This window comes from Anarhichas minor, unplaced genomic scaffold (assembly GCF_050575085.1).
Source record: "Anarhichas minor isolate MPS153535 unplaced genomic scaffold, ASM5057508v1 ptg000002l, whole genome shotgun sequence".
Classification (NCBI taxonomy): Eukaryota; Metazoa; Chordata; class Actinopteri; order Perciformes; family Anarhichadidae; genus Anarhichas; species Anarhichas minor.
The window spans coordinates 3,516,600-3,539,548 of NW_027466448.1; the positions used below are offsets into that span (position 1 = coordinate 3,516,600).

The 22,949-nt window shown below is 41.4% G+C and overlaps 2 protein-coding genes across 3 annotated transcripts; both read left to right on the plus strand.

Moving 5' to 3' along the window:
* Positions 1–10,376: 10,376 nt before the first annotated feature.
* Positions 10,377–19,774, plus strand: ppp1r26 (protein phosphatase 1, regulatory subunit 26). Of its 2 annotated transcripts, none has more exons than XM_076085617.1 (5): positions 10,377–10,562; positions 13,623–16,902; positions 18,698–18,812; positions 19,033–19,098; positions 19,181–19,774. In XM_076085617.1, the coding sequence occupies exons 2-5, from the start codon at positions 13,694–13,696 to the stop codon at positions 19,211–19,213; spliced, it is 3,423 nt and encodes a 1,140-aa protein (XP_075941732.1). In that variant the 5' UTR covers positions 10,377–10,562; positions 13,623–13,693; the 3' UTR covers positions 19,214–19,774. The 2 variants fall into 2 exon arrangements, with proteins under 2 accessions (XP_075941732.1, XP_075941752.1); XM_076085637.1 differs by having other exon boundaries at positions 10,378–10,562; positions 19,013–19,098.
* Positions 19,775–19,845: 71 nt separating this feature from the next.
* On the plus strand, positions 19,846–22,643 carry mrps2 (mitochondrial ribosomal protein S2). The gene is made up of 4 exons (XM_076085714.1): positions 19,846–19,931; positions 20,154–20,258; positions 20,338–20,458; positions 21,918–22,643. Exons 1-4 carry the CDS (start codon positions 19,907–19,909, stop codon positions 22,462–22,464), a joined length of 798 nt encoding a protein of 265 aa, XP_075941829.1. The 5' UTR covers positions 19,846–19,906; the 3' UTR covers positions 22,465–22,643.
* Positions 22,644–22,949: the final 306 nt, after the last annotated feature.

Below are 22,949 nucleotides of genomic sequence, written 5' to 3' on the forward strand. Positions count from 1 at the left end.
GTAACTGTAAAGTCCATTTGACATTAAAGCTGTAATTTGGTTGACTTTCACCGCTCTCCAAGCTGCTGTTTTCAGCAAGTTAGCAAGTAGCTGTTGAACATAGGGGGACATTTTCAAACCCCCCAAAACCAGGAGCACAGGTATGAACTTATGCATGCACGATATGCAGTTTCATCAGGATGGGGGACAATTATTTCGGGGCATGTTTGACTGTCCCGATCTTTTATATCGGCATTTACGGCGTGCGAAAACGTAAATTTACTCTTGCATTTTATGCAGAAAAAAAGTAAGGCGTTAGCGTCGGCTACTGACAGAAAAAGAGCCACGAGCTTTGAAGCAGCAGCCTTGAGAACATATTATTTTACCTTTTTATTTTTATTGTGGTGAAAACCAGGACTATTTGGTAGCGAGTGTTGAAGTGACCAGGACACTTTACTGTTTTACAGATAATAGTTGGGACCACCCAGCTTGAAACAGGACAGCGGGACAGCAGACAGACCAGGGTGTCTAGTAGAGACGTATAGAGCCAGATACATCCCTCAGGGGTTGTTGGAGACCAAAACTAGAGCTCAAAGGAAAGTGATGGGGATTGGAATATTTATCAGGTCGCCAGAAACGCAACTCCAAATGAATGCTAATGATGCTATGTGTCTGCTGAATATCTAAATGAGCAACGGTTGGCTAAAAACGTTTTCCTAGTCCAATCAACTAAAAGGGAAAAAATTACTTTATATGGAAAAATATGTGTTGTGATTACAGACTGTTCTGCTGTCCCCATGAGTACAAATAGGTCTTAGCAGTTATTGCTTTAAATATGCATTGAAATTCACAGTCATGATTCAAGATCATTGTTAGGAAACATCATATAATTTACCATAAAAGCCAAACAGAAGGGAACTAAGAACTAGCTCTAAATAATGCAAAGTAAAGAAGCTGCAGTTGCTGCCTGGTTGAAAGAGACTTGGGGGCTTTTACATTCTGTTGTTTTGTAGTCGAAATGATATTGGAGGTTTGCATTTTCTTTTGAATTATGGTTATATTATGCAAAGAGCCACAGCATAAATCTACTCGCAGAATGTGAGTGTATTTTAAACTACACCTCCACACCTCTCCGGCTCTCAAGTAATCCCTGAGCACAGACACACACAGAGAGAAAAAAACACGAAAACACACACACACACTCACACTTACTCCACCACTAGCCCCCAGTGTGACATGCATATTTTATAGACAACCTTTCACTCCAATCCCAGTCGTGAACCCGGGGGAGCATTCTGGTTAAAAGTCACATCGACTAGGCAAACATTTACTTGCCGGTTGCCAAGAACTCAGCAGGACGTGTGATAACTTCCACCAGTGTTAATCTTGATGTCTCATTGGATCATACAGGATCTATGGAAGTGTTTCAGGCAATATTTTCACTCACATTGACAGTATGTTATAATAGAACAGTGTTAAAGCATCTGAGTTCTAATATAAGAGGTTAAGTCTGTGTATTGTCTATATTATGTTTAGTGATATTTCTATATTCTTTTACATCTTTATAATCTTTCAATGTAAATATAATTGTAGATTTTTCAATTTTAGGTTCATGTATATCTTTGAGTGATGACCAAATTAGCATCCTTCATTTAAATGATTCATTTAATTTGCGGATATGAAGACTCAACATAGCTTGCCAGCTTTGAGTTACACAATGGAGTCTTTCCATCAAAAGAGATGTGCATAGTGTGGCTATATGTGTTTATCAGGGATCCTAGCAGCACTGTTCCACGCTGGGCCTTCAGGGACAGAGCAAGGATTGCACATGATGTCATCCTTACTTATAATGAGGTTGGATGTGGTTATAAAAGCCCCAGAGGAGAGGTTACCAGAGAACACACAGGGATACCATCCCTTTAGGAGATGCATTGTTACAGTTTGAAATTCAAAAACACTCCCAAAGACACTAAAGGTGTCAACTGCTAAAAGCCCAGATGATCTAAAACTCAATTTTCACTTCAGGAACAAATACCCTTTCTGAGTAAAAAAGGTGAATGACTCTTATTTCCAACAACTAATGGTTTCTCATGTGACACCAGTTATATTACACACAATTATATCCCTTTGCTTCCGCGGCAAAAACAAAACAGTCCTCTCGATCTTGTCTGCCTGAATATAATGGCATTTTAATTTGACACTGATGAGTAGCCATGCCAACATATTGGTGTTGCAGAGGTTTTAAGAGTGGAGGTCCAGTTCTTTTGAATCCGTCAACTCCATTGTAACGAGTTGACAATTCCAGCTGATATCGGGTAAATAATGGAGCAGAGCCGAGACGTCGGGCAATACGGATGAGGCATGTGTTCTATGACTCACAAACCCCTAATGTTGATTGGATAATTGTCAGTCCCTCCCCGCTCATATGCTCGATAGTTTTTTGACAGAGAAAGCACTGTATCATCTCACGATGCCAGACGAATCAGGCAACCCTAACTCAATAGAGTGGGCAGATTCAAAGCTCCGGACCCGGGCAACTTTTAGTATTTGGACGCAACCGACTTTGCCTCAAGATACATCACTTGAGGCAATTCATCAGACCTCACAAAGCTCCTTCTGCAGCCACAAATAGCTTTATACAACATTTTAAACATGTGCGCTAGCACTCCCAAGACCTGTAAACAGACAATGACAAGGACATTTTATACACTCCCACTTTACAGTAAGAGATGCATCTTTCTCCACTCATTTATTTGGGGTTTTCCTTTTGATTTGTCACCCGTCTGTAAATGCATATAAAGATGCCAATAGATATGTCTATTTTAACACTCTAAATAATGTATTGATAACACGACACTGACTTTAATGCATACACATTTATATTTTTACTTTGTTACTACAAACACCAGGCGCCTGCTTTCTTGGGTAAAATGCAAAAGTATGCATTTCATTCTTTCTGCATGGAAAACACCTCGACAGGAGAGAGAGGATGCCATTGCATATTGTGGAAATGAATACCATTGCCTTTTGTACTTTTCTTTGATGCAACGTTTTGTTTGAGCTTTTGAAGTCATTGTGCAGAGGAGAAACTCTTCTAGCTCAATGCAGATGATCTACTATAAGCGCCATCCAACACCAAATATTAATCATATTCATATGACAGAATGAATGAGTCGTGGAAAAACTCCCAAGTGCATTACTGCCATGTGAATTCCATGACAGGAAGTCATCAAATCAGCATTCCCTATGAGTGGAGGTGTTGAAGGCACACATCTACTCTCTCTCTGTCTCTCTGTCTCTCTCGCTCTCTGTATCTCTATGTCTCTCTCTCTCTCTGTATCTCTATGTCTCTCTCTGTGTGTGTGTGTGTGTGTGTGTGTGTGTGTGTGTGTGTGTGTGTGTGTGTGTGTGTGTGTGTGTGTGTGTGTGTGTGTGTGTGTGTGTGTGTGTGTGTGTGTGTGTGTGTGTGTGTGTGTGTGTGTGTGTGTGTGTGTGTGTGGAATATTCTATTAAGCAGAGAAAAAGGGGTTGAAGGACAGCTGGGCTCAGCCAACCTGCTGAGAAAAATTGAATGTACTTTCTACACCAATCAATACCCCACTGTGTGGAGATGATAGAGAGTGGTTGGGGTTAGAAGAAGAGTGTTTATGTGGCATGGCATTGTCCTCACAGCTCTGAGGGTCATCCCGCACTCCGCATGTGCAAATTTTAGATATAAAGCATTAAATGTTTGGTAAATTAGCCTTTATCTTTTCATTCTCTGGGTGACCGACAACAAAGTATATCATTTATGAATCCTTAATATGATTATAAGCAGCCAAAAAATAGACTGAAAATGAAGTCTGATCCAAAAAGAGACAATGTAAACAAGTTTTTAAAAGGCTAATTGTGAGGAAAACACCAGTTTTGTTGCATAAAGACAAAGGCTGCCTCCAAGGTTGAGAGTGAAAAGTGGTTATGCAACATGGCCTCTGTGCGACATTGCAGAGCATCAGAATGCGCCAGCCAGCAAGGACGTAAACTTGAAATAATGAATAATCAGTGAAAGCAGGAAAGCCAAATACAACAGGACAACTGCTCATGTTCTCTTGTTGGTCAATAGCAAACATGGTGACAAACACTATTCCCCCTAAGTAGGATAGAACAAATTAAACACGGCACAAAACTCAGAGCTGAATTAAGCAGATTTCTCTCCATGATTATGTTGGCATTTTTACAAAGTCATTTGCAGAATGTCGCAAAATACTAACTGTGAATTTTACAAGTGCAAGTTTAATTTCCTGAGGTGACAGTAAGCCCCGACTCTGCCATCGGGTTCAAGTCTGCGCTGTGCATGTTCAGAAGCATTCACGTGAAGAGGATGTCAGAGATCAGTGAATCACTGAACCATCCTTACATGTCAGACCTGACAGGCAAAAGCATTGTTCACTTCACATTCGCTCTAAGAATAGAACACCAGGGGATAGAATAAGAGCTGCCAGGATGTAAATCACTCAGTAAACATCATTATGGGTTATGATTGACGCTTCGGGGAACTGCAAAAAGAGAATCTATATGGTCTTTAGGTATCTTTAATATGTATTAATGCGCCTGCATAAATTATAATTTTGGCCACCAGGCTATCAAAGTATTCTGCTTGAATATGTATTATGTTGGCTATTGAAATGCAACATACGCTCACAGGGTGTCACACATCTGCCAGTTAGCTGGAGAAGCCTGACTATCATCATCTCTGCTTGTTACAATGTTAGCTTTCTCAGTCGAGATATGGTGGCTAATTCTGGATATAATGCAAATGATTGTGATCGAGTTTGATGCCTCTGCTGTTTACACATGCGATATATGGTAAGAAGTACTCCTGGTGTATCTGCTTCGGCTTAAATATGCAGCTATTTCTTTACTTATTTAAACATAAACCATTGCTGGCCCACTGTGTTTGTGTGTGTGGGTGGACCTGCATATGTGCATACATATGTGCTGAGTGGGAGCAGGGGCACAGCTAGGGTCTTGGCTTTCTCTCTGAACACCATCTTCAAGCCTTTTCACATCTCATTGTGAAACCTCCGCTTTCCTTCTCTCTGCAGCATCGGGCTCAAGCATGATAAGTCCTTTTTTCCCTGTCCCCTTACTATTGTATACTGTATGTTGTTCGTGTCAGCAGATGTTCCCTCCCTCTCCCTCTGCCTTCTCTATTACTATTGCCTTTGGTATTGGCTCGGCCCAGCCCCATGAAGGAAACAGCATAAAATGACAGGTCTACTAACAAGCTCGAGCAGGTACCCGCACCCTCGTCTGAACGGTTCACCTTGCATAGAATGCCTGTCTGCCTGCATTTGAACTTGCAGAGTCTTCCTTTCCCAGACCACCAGCTCTGAATCCACACGCATGGCACCAAGATGTGTGCACTTTTGGTTATCCGACAGGCACATTAAGAAAAATAATGGCCCAGCGGATTGGCATTTCGAGCTGTGGATCAGTTTAATTGCGGTTAATAAACATCAGCCATCATATCAGGTTGTGAAGCTCCTCTGAGGAGATGATGCAGGATGAGAGCAGACAAATTAAGATTGAACTTTGTGTTGTAATTAAGCCTGTTACTTTACTACCTTTCTCCCATTAGAACACCACAAATACTGCCACGAAAGAAAAGCTGAAGCACCACAGTGGGCCTCTGCTGCCCCCTGTAGGAGCAACGCTAACATGTCTCTGAATGTCCCCCTTGAGAAATCCAACTTCATGTTTTTAAAGAAAACACTGAAGATGGGAATGTCTTTATGTAATAAAGAAACATTCTAATGACTACAGATGCTCTGATCAACTCTGTAGAACATGAAGAGCATACTGCTTTTTAGGTTTGGGGTACCAATGTGTTTTTATGCTCCTGCTCAGCCCAATGCATTATGACTGGCAAGAAGATGCAAAATCAAATGTTGTTGCTCAAAGAAGAATATAAAAATGAAATGTGAAGCATAGAAAAAGAAGACCCTTTTTTTTAAATAGGTATACGTTCACCAGCGCCCAGACTTATAGATATGTGACTCTAATCAATGAGTTATTCTTTGCTTTTGTAAGTAAGATTATTGTTTTGCATTTTGTATTTATGTTTTATTTGTTTCTGTCCATTTTATTTGACCTTTCCTCTTGCTGCCCACTGTGCTTATTCTCTGTGGCTGTGTAAAAACAACTAATATATAGAGGAAGTACATTGTTTTTGTTTTTGCAGGACTACACCGCCATCTGGTGGTATACATTGCAGGAACATGATGTAGTTATACTGTATTTGGTATGGATGGATGTCAACTTGAATTGCTTTATTATTTGATCGGGACCCAAATTTGGAAGACCTACAGAGTGGATGAGAAAACCTACTAATCAAACCTGTGTGTTTATGTAGAGAACTTAATGCAGACTGCGTCAGGTGTTTCTTAAGGTATTTCCCTGTTTTACTTTGTATAACATGGGAATTGGTACAGTTTTTACTCCTGAAATTACACAAAATGATGGCCTTAATTTGATCAAGCTTTTATGAGCACTCCCATGAGCCTCACTTGCTAATGAGCACACCGAGAGGTGGTCAGATTGATGTAGTTTAACTTTTGTGACGATTCCCCACTCAAGACTGAACTAATCTAATTATAATGTCAGTGTTAGAGCAGTTTGAACTATTCTAGTGTAATTGCTAACATTGCTTTTAATGTATGGTCCATCCAGGAAATCATCCAGGTTCTTGATTTTTTGACAGTTCCACCGTTTATTCATTAGATCAATATTAAACAGATTTCCAGCAGCAGTTGCCCCAACATATTTGCGAGGTGTTACGGATAGAAAAAAAAGTCTTCTGGTGGTAAAAGTTGAATTTAACAACTATGGTTGAATGTTAAATGTTCTCATATTCTTCCACTTCGATGCCGGTGTGAGCAGGGCTGCTGTCCATGGTGCTGAACCTCACTTTTCCCTTTGGTAACTTTTGTGCCTGCATGGCCGAGCTCCCGCAGCAGACGGCAAGTTTTTTGGAAAAGGAGCGGCAGGAGAGACATAGAGAGGCTGCTTTGTATTTCCATCATGCCTTCTGTTTTATTAGCAAATGAATGATGTCGGTCTGAGACCTAACGTGTGCCTCTGACGTCTCCTCAATTAAATGACACCAAGTACCAAGATCTGCAGCCCATCACCTCCTCGTTTGCATGCAAATGAAACACCAAAGGAACAAGGCAAAGGGCATTTCAAGGTCCTGAACATACCAGTGTGTTGTAGTGCTGCTTGTGTCAGTCTTTTCACCGCCATGAAAATGGAACCAATTTGTTCACATTTCCATCAGGGCAACTCAAATCACCTCATTTCTTGCAGTGAAACGGAACAGAGGATCCCACACAGTATGCATTTAGAACGGTGTAGTTACGCTATACTGCCTCCGTGTCCTCAATACTTTCTTATGGTCCCACAAATGTGTCTGAAGGGACAGACTGGTCAAAACACAATCTGAGCCGCATATTGAAATCCCTAAATGCCTCTAATATATTTATTTTTCCATGTCACATGTTGAAAGATTATAGGGAATAGTCGGAATTCTATTTTTCTATACTGAAACGCAACATCAATTTTGACGAAAAGTCCCATCCATTGATATCTCTAATGATGAAAACCACTAACCGAATATTGCACCTCACACAGGCCTCTTCTTTCAGTGATCTGTGACAGACTTTTAGTGTCCGTCCTCATCCATGTTTCCACCTGGCTGATTCTGCAGGAAGGTAAAAGAACCACCTGTGAAAAATTAACAAGTAAAAAAGATAAACCCCAGCTGTTACCTAGCTCTCACCTGAATGTCCACAGACAGCTTTTCACACTATTGTCAATATAATCTGAAATTCAGACGACATTAAAGTGACTAAGTCACTAAGTGGCTTTGTAAATTGAATATGGTAACTCTGAATGAAGTCTGATCATAATGAACCGGCACAGAGTCACACATTGGCAGCGTGTAGCACACCTGTTTAGTTGTTTCAGTATAATAAACTAAATTGTAAATGTCTGTTTTTTATTATATCATAACATCAGATCCAGGGAATTAATAAATGACATGTATTCCATTATTGACCTATCAGGTGTTTTTTTTAATCTCATTTCACCAGCTCTTAACTTTAGGAAAATAGATTCATATATTTGTGAAAGTGACAGAAAAAGAATGCATGAGCCGAGTCAGAAGTCAAGACACAGGATGAGGATGAGCAGAGAATGTTTAAACTGATGGATAGCAAAAAGTTGAAATCCATCCTGGAGAAGTGCAGTGAGATGTCAAAAGGTGAACTGAGACAGTTTAGAGCTGAGAATTGGGAGGATCGTTGCACAGCATGACAAGAGTCACAGTGGGAGTGTCACTCTGTTACTAGCTTGCTGTAGTTGATTCCTATACTGACGCAATCTACAGTTTTAGTAACAGGTGTCATTAACAGTAAATGAGCCAAGGACTGTATATTTTGTATATTCAAGTGTTTATAAAAGTGTATACTCTTGTAGCCTAGGTATTCATCATATTTGTCAAAATGAAGAGATGGGCAGAATTTGACAATACCTGCAGGTACTTTAAAACATGTAATGTTGACAAATCCTCTAGAGCTACAATTAATCTCCAACCAAATCGATAAACGGTCAATTCAGTAATGTTTCCAAGCAAAAATAGTAAAAAAAATCCCAAACATTCTCCGGTTTCTGTCTATCAAATGAGAGGATTTGCTGCTTTTTATTGTCAAAATGTATTCAAAACTGAGTGTTTTTAGATTTTGGACTTTTGTTCAAACAAAACAATACATTTGAAGACGTTACCTTTAGTTCTGAGAAGTTGTAATAGCTATTGTTTCACTGTTGTTTGACAGTTTATAGGTAATACGGTTAATCAGTTATTCAAATGAATCGATAATAAAAAACAACAGTTTGTTGAATTTGAATCAAAATATTAAGTACACTCCGCTGTATGACTAACAGCAAACAGAGGAGGCTTACAAACAGAAGGCAAACAGCCAGACACTTTGATGGATAAACAGCCTCTCGAGACACAGTGCTGCTTTTTAGGATCAGACGAACATCCCCGGAAAGAAACAAATCAAACTGTGGCACACTCTACACACTATGGCAACAGTCCCAAATCACAGATACATCATGAAAGTATAAAGTGAAGTACATCATGTCTGTTCTGTATTCTGAATCAACAATATTTAATACTGTCGCCCTTTTGTTGACTTCCTATTCTTTTTTCAATGATACACACTGTGTACAATACAATGGACAATACACTAAACAAAATCTGAAATGCATCCTGAATTTTATTCCCATATCCCAATATAGCATGTTTCAAAAGATTTCCAAAGCCTCTGACAAAGATCTAAAATATTTTTCCAATAAACAGGGTTACAAGTTAAGATATTGCACACAATGCAGTGCTTTAAATTGTAGTATTAGCTTCCATTCATTCAGGGTTAATGAGAAAAGACAGCGAGATGAGTCTCAATATGTTAGATGCAAGAAGTTGACATGTCCAACAGCACACAGGTGCTTAACCCCAATATGTAGAGCAACCTTCAGAAAAGAGTTGCATTGAGTTATGTGACTGACTCATGCGTCCTATCAGACACAACTCTTGAGGATTAATATTCCATAAAGTCAAAGTTACAAGAGAAACTTTTTTTTAAATACGCCTTTTAATTAAATATATTTGAACGACTAACAGACATGTGACTTAAATTTTCTCTAAGTTTAAGCTATATAGTCTGCTTTTATAAACCGTGCATAGATCACCAGTATCCATTTAGATTAAGTCACAGGGGCCGAACCCTAACTGAATGACAACACGATCTATTTTTCTGGATCTTGAATGATATTTCAATGTCTGCATGTCTGCAATTAAATAAAAAATTAGATTTACTCTCTTTGTTGAGTTGTTTGGATGGAACGCATTGGCACATCTGGCCTGTTTTAGAAGTATAATACAGATATTAAAGAAAAAACTTTTAATATACATTTATCAAGTAAATACTACTGAATAATGGTAGTAGTGGGATTGTATTCCAAAATAGTTGATATCTGTTATTGGGAGTTGTGTCAAACCACTCCCATATTGGATATAAAACTTCCTAATGATAAGACTTATCCAATCTTTAATTGTATAATCGTTCTGTCTCTGGGATACTATAAAACAAGTATTTTTAAGGTTTATTTGACACTTAATTGTTCTTGGAAAAACCTGTTTTCATTTATTAACGCAGCACTAACTTTTCTAATTTACATACATCGTTGTGTTTTTTTTATGTAAAACATGAAAATGTAAAGCGTGCATTTAAAAAATGCCGATGTCATATTTGAATGGCTCCATGCTTGGCTGGACCGAAGGGTTGGACTTTGGGTATAAGGAAGCTGCTGGCCCGCCCGGCAGTCGGAGCGGAGGGGGACTCGACGGCGAGGGCTGCAGGCGGTGTGTGTGAGCTGGCGACGGACACCGAAATATCTCCACGACGGCTTTCCTAACATCTCATATCAACGCAGCAATGAACCCACTATTTCTGTAGAGGTGGTTTTTGTCTCAGATATGGGTGAGTTAAACTTGTGCACTTGTGTTCTGTGGCTGTAGCGGTGTGGAAAAATAGCCGAGGGTAAGCTGTGGCTCAATACAAAGGCTTTCTTTGCCGGAGAAAATGCCGGGGCTGCAGCAGCCGAGAGGCCCGCCTGTGTCTTTCAAGTCACCGACTGCTAGCCACGGTTATCCCCCCGATGCTCCACACTACCTCATCCATTTCCACCACAAATGTAACCATATTGTTTTACGTACGAGTGTTTACGGACATTATTGACGTTCAGCGGTGTTAGCGACCGAATATCGAGGTTTTTTTGTTTTGACAACCATGGCCGGAACGGAGAAACATGGTTGCTCTGCGGAGTCTCCTAACGCTGCACGCCGGGCATCGATGCAGTCCGTGCCGCTAGAGGGTTACGAGGACAGCCGGGGTTTCAATCATGCGACCAGGAAAGCGTCCGGGGAGGGAAAATACGCGCAATTACACAGTTTGCTTATGTAATACAGAAAATGCCACACACTAATTTTGGCATGTGTGGTGAAACTTTCTTCGTACATATGATATGTCAAACAAAGTTGGCATACGACTACGTTATGCTACATTTGTAGCTCGGTTTATGCGCCTCTCGGCGGTTTTTTTTTCAGATGGGCGTCTCTTCGTGACCTCTCCTAGTTTCCTGCAGTTAGTCGCACTTTTATACCAGGTTTATCAGGGTTTAATCACTGAGGGGGACAATGATTAAGAGTTGGACATATTGTCTGTTGCTGTCTGTAGCCGGGTTGTCCATTCCCCTGCAGGGTGCATGTGGACCTGGAAGGGAGGATTTACGTTACATTTGGGGGTAGGTAGGCTAAGCAAAGGCTGTTGCATGGCGACTTTTCAACGGGTTTAATGTCCGACAGCATGGTTGTTCGTGGAGGTACTAACACCGGCTGTTAACACCGTTCATCTCTGGACAAGTATCGCTGTAGTATTAGGTTCAGGTGCGACATTAACATCCGATGTCGTCTGAGCCTGGCAGGTACCCGTAGTTTTCGATTTGGGCGCAACAGAAACTGCTTAACCAGTATAGATCTGGTTTTAAAAGACACAACGTGAAATCTATCCACCTATCTGTCCAAAAGCAAGATATATTAACCCCAGTGGTGGAAAGTATTACATTACACTTAGTCAAGTATCATAGAATTACAGTTTAAGATACTTTAAGTATTTATCTAAGTTTGGTGTTACCAGTTACTTTGCAGATTGATTAAAAAAATATATATATACATCTTGGATATGAAATACGTTAGATTGTTCCAAAAAATATACACATATAGGTTGGACGAGTATTTTTACTTTTTATGGTTGAAGTACAGTTTGCTGATGATACTTTCTTTAACACAATTTTCATATTGCAGCTATATTTGCATAAAGTATTTGAATACTTTTTCTTTTTTTTTCACAACCAGTGACTGTAGTCCAGCAGCCCAGCCTGCTCATGAAGTGACACCATTCCATATTTGTTCTGTATTGCATATTCATATCCGATGTTCTCAAATCAACACACAGGTCTGGGGATCTATAGGGGCTTTCTGGTGGGTTCCATGGAGCCCCCAGGGAAAAAGTGGTTTATTTAGCCACCTAAAAGTTAACATAAGGAGAGCATGTAAAATGCCTTTTATTTTTTTAGTTATTTGGATATGAATTGAGTTTGAAAGCAAATCTCAGTCACTGCAAGATTATTAAGTAAGCTGTACCAGAGTAGTCTGCTTTAAGCACTCACTATTACTGCCACAGTCAAATCATGAAATAGGAAAACAGAAAAACCACGCCCAAGTGTATACTGTGATTGTGTGTGCAAAGTCCTCACATATGAGGGAGGAATGGAATACCGTTTTATTTTTTGTATTATATGTGCTTTATTGAATGCATTTAACACTCCAATCACAGCTTGAGGACAGCCACAAGGCTGGATTACTAACTGGACAAATTGGGACAATTGCTGAAAGACCTGAGGTTATATCAGAGCCGTGATGATGGAGTCCATTCTTTCCCTCAGTGGGACAGAATGTACCTGAACACGTTCTTCAGCGATTTCACAGTCCTTTCACTTTTATTAGATTCCTAGTCTTGATCCTGTTCCATTTCGGTGAGAAATTACTTTTATGCACTTGACTTAGCCTACAGTTACTGACTTAGCAATTACGTGAGCTTTTTGATCAAGGGACCGAAACAGGACTAAGAGACTGACTAAAGCCAGCCACTTGAAGGCTTAAACTGTGAGGAAGCTGCAGACATCGTACATACTGTACACACAGCCATCTCTAGTCTCCCAAATATTCCTCAAATAACACACAAATACGCACTAAGTCAGATCTCCCAGAACCATGCAGCACCATTGCATTTAACATGATAACAACGTGCAGCCTTCAATAAAGTACTGCAGAATGGTCACATCGAGTTCCTCCACAGGATGGCAGCAGAGCACTTAAGCTGCTGATTCTGCTGCATATTCAGGATATGTAGCTGTGGATATGTATTGTGAGTGGGTGTCTCCATCAGTGTTGTCTACTCTGATAGGGTAAGTAAAGGAGAGGAAATTAAATCAACGGATAGTCATAGGTTTAGTGGAAGCTGACTATATTCATAAGTTTACTTATATATACTTGCATATAAAGTACTATAACTTGAAGTTATCATATGGGCATTTTTTTTCTGACATTTTACAAGTAATCAGTGACTGTAAGTGTAAACTGCAGCGTATTTCCTCTAAATGTGTGTTGGTGGTTGTGAGTAGTAGTTGTCAGCTCCCTGAAATGTCGCTAAAAATCTCTTGAAACATAAATCAATTGAAGATTTCTGTCAACAATTTGACAAAATGGAAATCTGGATGTCTTAGACACTTTACTTTTGTTGGCTCAGTTTACAATACTCCAGTGGCATAACCGACTTAATTCACAGCTCTTACAAAAGGATCCGACATGTGGACACAGTGAATAATAATGTTTTGTCATCCGAATAGTTTGATACATGATTCCCACACATTGGTCGTGGGACTTGCCTGTCACTGATTCTCTGTTTCTGTTTTCTTCTCAGATTGAACAATGTGAGTGTGATCGGAGGCAGCTGCACTCCAATGGTCGAGGACCTCACCTCACTTCATTAGAATGTACTTGATGAATGTACCTCCTGTCGCAGCGACGCCCACAAAATGGAGAACATGTGGCCCACCTGGAGGCTATAGCCTTCCAATCTGCTTCAATGACTCTGACACCGAGCTGTCCACCAGAGGCACACCTATCTCAGATAAGGTCCAGATGATCATAGAGAGCCTTAGGAGCACCCAGTCCTCACTCGAGATGGGCGACGAGATCGAGGAAAATGTGCCACCAGGACACGACGGTCATCCCCAACTCTGCAAGGTTGCAATGGGTTCTTATGTGGGCCAAAAGTCCAAAACTACAGGTTCCACCGAAAACCAACAGGCAGATGTTACCTCCCCAATCAACCATGAGAGCAGTGACTCTGACAGCGATGCTTCTGTGGACAGAGGAATTGAGGAGGCTATACTGGAATACCTGAAGGAAAAGGATGATCACAAACGCAAGGCGGAACCATGCTTAGCCTTTCTCCAATCATCCAAGATTCCCAGGACAAGCCCTCCTGTTCCTGAGGATTCCAACCAGATCTCTGACAGCAATACCTTTTTGATTGCCAGTAGCCAGTTTCCAAAAAGTATGGAAGCTGAGACTTCCACAGCACCAGCTGTTATACCTATAAAAAAGTATATCAAAAACAGGGACCTCCTAAATGACAACGTAGTTGAGAAATTGGATTCAAGTACAACTAATACAAGTCTAGTCTTGCCCAAAGAGCAGACAAAGCGGCTCTCTAAAACAATCGGCCTTTTCGACAAAGTAAAGTGCCCGGTCACACTTAAGGTAGACGAAGTGTCAAATGACTCCAGTAGTGACGACGGCATTGAGGAAGCCATTCAAAGATACCAGCTGGAGAAAAAAGAGCAGCAGAACAAAACGGAAACTTTCTCTCCGCCTGCATTCAGAGAAGAGTCTGACTCCACCAGTGATGATGGGATTGAGGAAGCTATTCGTTCCTACCAGCTTGAGCAACTCAGGGAGAAGAGTGTCCTGAAGCCATTCTTACACGAGCAGAAACCCTTTACCAAGTCATTGATGCATGCTGTTGGAAGTACAAGCACGGAAAACATGAAGAAACACAGACTGAGAAAGAAAAGGACCAGAGCAGAGAAAGAAGCCAAATCTGTTCAACTTCCTCCTCCTCCTGTTTTCATACCCAAGAGTACACTTTTAGAGCGCTCGAATGGTAAAGGAAATGGATTGCTTTTGTTTCAAGAAGATGGTTTTAAGGAGCAACCTAGCCCTGCCCCTCCAAAGGTTAATACAACTGTGGAGCTCATGTGTGCTGAGGCAATACTGGACATTTCAAAAACTGTCATGCCCGAGGCCTTCCATCCCAGTGTTGGCCTCAGCAGTAGCACTCCTACCGAATCTTCCTTGCAATCGTCACCCCCTGACAACTGCCCAGATGAAGACAGCGATGGCACTTCCATTGATAGTGAAGATGGGATAGAGCAAGAAATCAGGACATTTCTTGAGCAGAAGGCCCAAATGCACAAACAGCTGCCCGCTGCTGCGACTCAAGAGCCTCAGCGTAGAAATCAACCGGAGAAAGTGAAAGTTGCAACCCAAAAGAAACCTTCAAGATTGTCTTTGACACAGAGAAGAAAACAGAAAGAGGGAAGCTGTAGCATTTCCATCACGTCAGGGACAGATAACAACGTCAAAGAAACGTCCCCGAGACCTTCACCTGTGCATGGGCAAAAATCCCAGAGAAGTCAAACACACCCAATGGCTGGATTATGTAAGACGGAGCAGAGTGGAGACAAAAGCAGCTCACTTGACAGCGATGAGGACCTAGACAGCGCTATTAAAGACCTGCTCAAGACAAAAAAGAAGTCAAATAAAAAGACAAGAGACTTGAAGCGGAAACCAAGGCTGTGCCCCAACGATGAAGAACCACAGCTTGGAAATGCTTTTGAGACCAAAAAGTTGAAACCTGATCCTTTTTCCAAGCGCAGTCTTTTGAAAAACCTAGAAAAGAGTAAGAATGACATGAAAGACAAGGCTGGACTGAGTAAACAGAGCGTTTCACAACATACACTTCCTAATAAGAGTCAAGAGCACGATGATATATATGACGGTGAACCAGCATTTGGGGGTCAAGACACCCCGTTGCCGCACAATACTCAGACTACTCGTGAGGTAAAGGAAGACAGCAGTTCAGTAGACAGCGACGATGGCATTGAGCTAGAGATCCAAAGGTTTCTTGCTGAAAAGGCCAAAGTCTCCACCGCAGAGAAAAGTAAAGATGGAGATGTATCGAGGAATGGTACTGTCGAGGTTTGTACAACACTTCGAGGTGAAGACATCAAACAGGAAAATCAGCTGGCTGAGATTCCAATCATCAGTCCTCTCTCTGGACAATCTCCTCTGAGGAGTCGTCCTCTTCCAACGCCGCAAAGTTCGCCACCGGCGGACGTCTCCGCTGATGTTGCACAGTCACGCCTGCCATCGGTCCAGTCCTGCAGCCCCATCCTTTTGGAACCAGCGGACGGGGCGGGAGCCGCTAGAACCGAGCAATGGCGGCCTCTCTCTGGGAGAGGGGACGGCCAGGATGTCACCCCACAGATCGAGAGGGTTCGGCCCGGTGTGAGTTCGAACATTGCGGAGTCGATCAAGTGGCGCCAGAGCCTTGGACTCCCAGCGACTGACCCTAGGACTACCAGTCGAACTGCGTTCCATATCACTTCATCTAAAATCAGCGAGACTGCATCAGGAAGTTCATATCACAGCGGGGGGCACAAATCACAGACTGCAGTCCCTTTTTGGTCCTCCGCAAGAACCAGCAGAGCACCTTTCCCATGCTCTACAGAGACAAATGTGAATACCAAGTTCAGGTCCCCTGTTTTGAATCATTTGTCTACGGCCAGGCAGCATCCAAGGACGCCCTTTGCACGGAGCCCTGCGCCCGGCCACAGATCCCAGTGCCCTATAGAAGGAGAGACGGAGAGTATGGTGCACATGTCTAAGGACAAGAGTGTGTTTGTCGAACTGGAGTCTAATAGGACCAACCATGTCCAGGTTCGGAGCAGGGAAAGGAGCGAGGGAAAGGAGAAAGCAGACTTGCTAAGTGAGATAAAAAGAGAAGACGAGAGCGTGAAGATAGACGATAAACGAGTGCATCTAGAAAGATCACAGGAAGAGTTTATAGATGAGGCAGATTGTGAGTCAGGCAGCAGCAGAAATCCAGAGAAGAAGCAGGGCTTTCCCACATTGTAAGTATTTTCTTTGGCCTCTGTGTCCCATAGCATCATAAGCCAATTTTCTACGAGTTAATTTCTTGATTGCTGATATATATAATGTAGGTTATGATCAAGCTCATTCATTTATAGGCTGGAAGGGAATGTTTGTTTATACGATAAAACAGGCATTTTTTTAATGTGTTTGTACATTTATACGGCAATGTAACACAATAGCACCACCATGACAACAGTTTTGTGCTCTAAAGGTTCATTTATATCACCATCAAACCTTTGAAAAGCAATACAGCGACACAAGAGGCAGACTGCATGAGTAGTACCACCATCAACATGCAGAATATTTATTTGCAGAAAACGATATCGTCTTAAATATCTTTCAGATTTTATGTAAAAAAGAAGTGACCACGAGAAATAACCTCAATATGACAAAATAAAGATTCAAGGTTCAAACCAAATGCTCAAAATTTCGATGTATTGCTTGAATTTATCAACACAAATTAGCAATATTTATCAGAAACATACATGGTGTTATGACATATCTTACCTAATTTACCTGTGATATGTAGGTTCTTTATGTGCAAAGGTTAAAAAGTTGTTGTTGTTAAATGTGTCCATAACTGCCTTCATTAGGGCTATCTGAATAAAAGCCAGAAAACCAAATGTATAGTATATGATTTAGATCCTCTCATGTCCTGGTGTACATCGAATCTAAATGCTCGCAGAATGCAGCAATATGGCTAAAATGTTCTAATTACATTTTACATAACTTGCAATTACACATATCAAAATCTATGCCGATTCTCCTAAATGCTTATTAGTTGGATTTATAATTTTAAAAAAAGACCAGTCAGATGCTAACTCATCTAGCATAATACATATTACCATGACTTTACCTGGCTTCTGCCATGTATTAAAACATGTCTCTTCACTTCCCACCCTAACCTATGTCTTTATGTCATTGCCCCCACACTGCTAAAGCTCTACATCTGAGTTCCTCTCATGATGATAGTTCCAGAAAACAACAGGTTGAGGGAGTCCTTTCTAACTTCTTCACATAAAGAGAAAAGGCGTGGTACACTTTTCAAACGGATTATACCCTCGACCCTGAAAAGGCATCATTTTTAGAGCAGCTTCAGAACACCATTCGGTACGGGAACATATCCTTTCTAGACTACCGTGGAGATATCGTATCATTCTTCCCAACATTTGTTTTTCAAACACAGTGCTCTTGGTTTAAACTCGCAGATGGGAAGTTAAAGCTCCGTTGTTGACGAAAGCCACCACAACAATCTTGGACTTATTACTTCTATAACTCGAGTGCTCTAGATTCCACAGAAACCACATAGTTACTCCTCTCTGTCTCGATACGCTTGATATTTAGTGTGTTCATTTCTCTGTCATGTTGAAGTTTTCTTGAATTTCCTATGTGAAAAAAAAGCTATTTATTTTTTGTTTATCAAAAAAAAAAAGTTACCAAACATGCTGTGCATTGCCAGGTTTTGTAAATATTTTGTAAGAAGTGTTTCTTTTTTCTTTTACTCTTTCAGAAAAAAACAAAAAACTTTTGCTGTGTCTTTTAAGTGCATCTGTGTAATAAAGAGTGGAATCCAAGAGACAATGGGTCTCCCTCATCCTCATTAATGATGTATAATAAGAATGCTAATGGGATCGCAGTAACGCTCCCGGCTGATGGAACACCTCCCGTTTTTCATTTACAAGCTGCGTTCACTGGCTTTAAGACGGACTTTGGGATGAGTTAGTAGAGCACTAAGTCACCGCTCTGATGTGTGTCCTGCTTTGCCTTGCCCAGGTCTTTGTCCAGTGCCATTGACCCTGGCATCATCTTCAGACCTTGCATAGCTCTTACCACAGAGGACAGAAGCAGGATGTTCACCAGGAGTTACCAGGCTGCGAAATGCAAGAAGGTACAACTAGAGACGAGTTTCTGGTGCAGTTTACTCTGCTCCATTATTTGTATCCCTTTATGGTGAAACTAGATATTCAGTAGAAACCTCTTCAGCTCCACCAATGGCAAGGAACTTGTTCTGTTCCTCGCCATCTGGCTGTTTGTAAAAAGTTGTCCATTTCCAGAGAGTGTGAAACCTGTACTACACAATACTTGCAGGCGCTTCCTTCTCACGGTAGAGCTCCAGTGAAGAGAAAGGCTCTGCAACGTGTCAAAAGAAAGCTTCAGTTCATTCCAGTGAACAGGTATGTGTGCGTGGTTGGTCTCCACGTTGAGTGATCACAGTCGTATAAAATCCCTCATCCAAGTTCTTCATCTTTTTTTCAGGGAAAAATGAAGCACCCAGCCACCACAGCATAACGGAATAAAACTTAATACTGCATTTGATAGTGTTTGATATTACAGTATGTGGGTTGTTGAGTATTTAATGTAAAATAATAATTTTGCACTTCAAGAGTGTATGTTTATGTCAGGTTTCCCTTTGGATTTGATGTTGCAGGCTAGTGGTGTTGGATTTGCTTTTAGCATTTTGGGTTGGATTTTGAAAAAAGAACATTTCGCCCAGTTTGTAATGTTGCAGGTTCAATATTAAAGACATTCTTTAAAATACGTAACGCTAAATAAAAGTTCACTTGTTAATGTAGCAAATGAAGGGCATTTATTCTTTACATTTTTCATGCTGCTACTGAATAATTAGAGTTCACTGGTGGACGGGTATTAGTTAGTTGCTGTTTTATAAATATCATTGGGTTGTCCTGGTACAGATGCGGTGAATTCTTATATTCTCATGTTACAGCATTCATTTTTGTTAAGTGTCATTCGTTTCAAACACTTGTTCCATATCAGGAGTATCTATATAACTAAATAACACGAGAGTGTTGTGTATTTGTTTTTCAATAAAGTTGTGAAGTTAAAAAATAATGATCTGGCGTCATGGGTATTGTAGTCTATTATGCCAAACTGTCACGACAGAACCACAACTTTACGGCAGTCCCTGAACTACACACGCGCAGTCGCAGTGAGCTGACCTTCTGTGGTGCTCCTGAAGCAAGCATGGCTGCCCGGGCGCTAACGAAAGGTATCTGCACATAAGTATTTCTAATTGTCCGAATGTCACACAGTATTATATCTCTAGATTCAGTTGTGGTATTGTTCTGGTTGATGCTTATAATCCTGACAGTTCGGTTAGCAATATATTTGACAGCTAACGTGTGTAGCTAGCAGCTAGCAGTTACTGACTCGCTTGTTACAAGTTAATGTCCGATGTCTTGACTGCTGCCACTTTGTGTCTCATGTTCAGGGCTTTGGGGACTACGACCCTCTGGTGTGTACCCGTGTGCTGGACACCAGTACGCCACTGCAGCATCCATCAAACCGACCCAAGTCAAAGCTGACGATGTTTCAGGTGAGCTCACAACAAGCAGGCGTGTGTCATGTTGTTTTTAAACCAGACTTTTAGTAATGTTGCGTCTCCCTACACACAGACAAAGTGATAAGCCAGCCACTGGAGAAGCCGGACTTCTTCCGTGTGTCGGAGCTCTTCTCGTTGAAAGACCTGTTCGACGCCCGAGTGCATCTCGGCCATAAGAAAGGTTGCAGACACAGGTCGGTGTACATTTATACTCCAATTCAAAATGCATGATGTTGAAGCAATTCCATTGATTCGTTCCATTTGAGGGACATGGCTGCAAGAAAAGGTTATTTTCATTATCGAGAAATCTTTTCTCAAATAATAGATTCTTGTTTTAGTCTCTAAAATGTAAAAAAATACTGAAAGAATATATATTTTTATATCAACATTTCTGAAAGTGTGTTTTCAAGTTCTTTATTTCTCATATGCATAACAATTCCAGTCATGTTTTGCTCTTAGGCTTCCATCTATAAATCTATCTATAAAGAACTCGTTTTGTCCGACCAGCAGTCCAAAACCCAAAGATATTCAATTCAAGTCAATTTATTTTTGTATCGCCCAAAATCACAAATGTGCCTCAGGGGGCTTTACAATCTGTACACACATCCTCTGTCCCGGGACCCTCGCAACGGAACAGGAAGAACTCTCCCAAAAAAACCCTTTAACAGGGAGAAAAGAGGGAGAGACCTGTGGGAGAGCAACAGAGGAGGGATCCTCTACCAGGATGGACAGAAGTGTGTACAGAATGTACAACATAACAGTTACAACACAATTTACTATCGCATAAAAACTTATGTAAAGCAGCAAATCCACCAATAAAGTGTGGCATTTGTTGCTGGTTAATATTCTGTTGCACAACTAATCAATAAGTCAACAAATAGTTTCGGCTCTAGTGAAGGAAATGAAGATCTACCCGATAACACACACAGCAGTCTGTAATTGTTTGGACGTGACCTTCTGTTTTGATTCTGTGCTCCAACACATTGATTTTAAATGAAATCAATTACCTGACGCAATGCAGAGCAGTAAAGCTGTGAGTAATTCCAGTCTGCCAGACAGAGACACTAGAAACAGTGTTAATATCGGGCTACATAATGTCCCCATTACAGTACATTTATGACAACTGTGCTGTTTTAATGTGTAACCAGTGTTAACATTTTATTTATTTTTTTGTTTACGATCCAAAATGTCGCCGCTAAACTAAAAGGAAATGCGGTTGTTGCTGCAGTACCAGGACATAAATAAATAATAGGAGGTAGATAAAGTATTAATGGAATAAAATTAGAACTTCTACACGAGCATTTGGAGATTAATTATAAAGTTATGTGAGGTGTGCTGATAAAGAGACAGTGGTGGGATTCATAGCAGAGTCAAAAAGTCTGTTATACACTAAGGTAGTATCTGATATGATTGGTTCTCTTCCATTAAAGCACATAGAATACATCTTGAGTTGGTATTAATACTAGCTCTGTGTGGAACCACATCAGAGAAACAAAGCCGAACAGAAAATGGTTCGATAGAGTTGACCGCAGACAAATCAATCAGTCAATATTAAACTCGAGGGAGAGCTGTGACCCTGAAAATGGAAGCACAGTTGGCTGCAGTGACCTCTCTATTTTTAAACCTAAATCGAATTCTCTTTTTTTTTCCTAGGCTTATGGAGCCGTACCTCTATGGCTGCCGTTTGGACCAAGATATAATTGACCTCGACCAGACCGTGGAGCACCTCCAGCAAGCCCTGAACTTCACCGCCCACGTCGCGTACCGCGGCGGCGTCATACTGTTCGTCTCCCGCCAGCGTCAGTTCGTCCACCTGGTGGAGAGCGCCGCTGAGAGTTGCGGAGAGTACGCCCACACGCGGTACTGGCAGGGCGGCCTCCTCACCAACGCCCCCATCCAGTACGGCACGGGAGTCCGCTTACCGGACCTCATCATCTTCCTCTCCACGCTCAACAATGTGTTCCAGCCGCACGTAGGGATCAGAGACGCGGCCAAGATGAACATCCCCACGGTCGGCGTGGTGGACTCGAACTGCAACCCCAGCCTGGTGACCTACCCGGTGCCCGGGAACGACGACACTCCGGCTGCTGTGGAGACGTACTGTCGCTTATTCAAGATGACCATCAACCGCGCCAAGGATAAGAGGAGGCGGCTGGAGCTGCTGCACGGCCTGTCGGCACCGGCCACGCCAAACTCGTGACATGATATATTGTTAAATAAGAGACATTAAAAAAAGTACAAATCGTCTGCTGCTCCATTTCATCATGCCTCTGCATTTGGAAGAATAAATGTGATGCTCGTGTTCAGGGCTGACATGTTGTCTTGTGTTGAGACTGAGCTTCCGTGTATCTTACACTTTAATGAATCTAGTTTCTGTGACACGGTCGTCTTCTGGTTCTCATTTCATTTGTTTTATACCTCCATGCCGGTGACAGCCTTGGCCTGAGGCGTTGTGTTTCCGGTCTGTCTGTCCGTCCGTACGGTTCCTATGAAAGATATGTCTCGGGACACCCGGAGGGAACTTCACATCCATTTGTACTCGATAATGAACTGATTAGTATTTGGTGGTCAAGGTCTCTGGCCGCACAAAACAGGCCGCAAATCAAGAATTCATATGCTAATCATGACAATGTCACAGATATTTAATAGGCTAGACACCCGGGACTGATACCAATCGAACCGCAA

Bases quoted from the DNA above. Each gene is read 5' to 3' on its own strand.
- mrps2 (XM_076085714.1), top strand. From the start codon at position 19,907: ATGGCTGCCCGGGCGCTAACGAAAG. The intron at 19,932-20,153 runs GTATCTGCACAT...TCTCATGTTCAG, and splicing joins TGCCCGGGCGCTAACGAAAG to GGCTTTGGGGACTACGACCC. The intron at 20,459-21,917 runs GTCGGTGTACAT...TTTTTTTCCTAG, and splicing joins AAGAAAGGTTGCAGACACAG to GCTTATGGAGCCGTACCTCT.
- ppp1r26 (XM_076085617.1), top strand. From the start codon at position 13,694: ATGTACTTGATGAATGTACCTCCTGTCGCAGCGACGCCCACAAAATGG. The intron at 16,903-18,697 runs GTAAGTATTTTC...TGCCTTGCCCAG, and splicing joins AAGCAGGGCTTTCCCACATT to GTCTTTGTCCAGTGCCATTG. The intron at 18,813-19,032 runs GTACAACTAGAG...TTCTCACGGTAG, and splicing joins AGGCTGCGAAATGCAAGAAG to AGCTCCAGTGAAGAGAAAGG.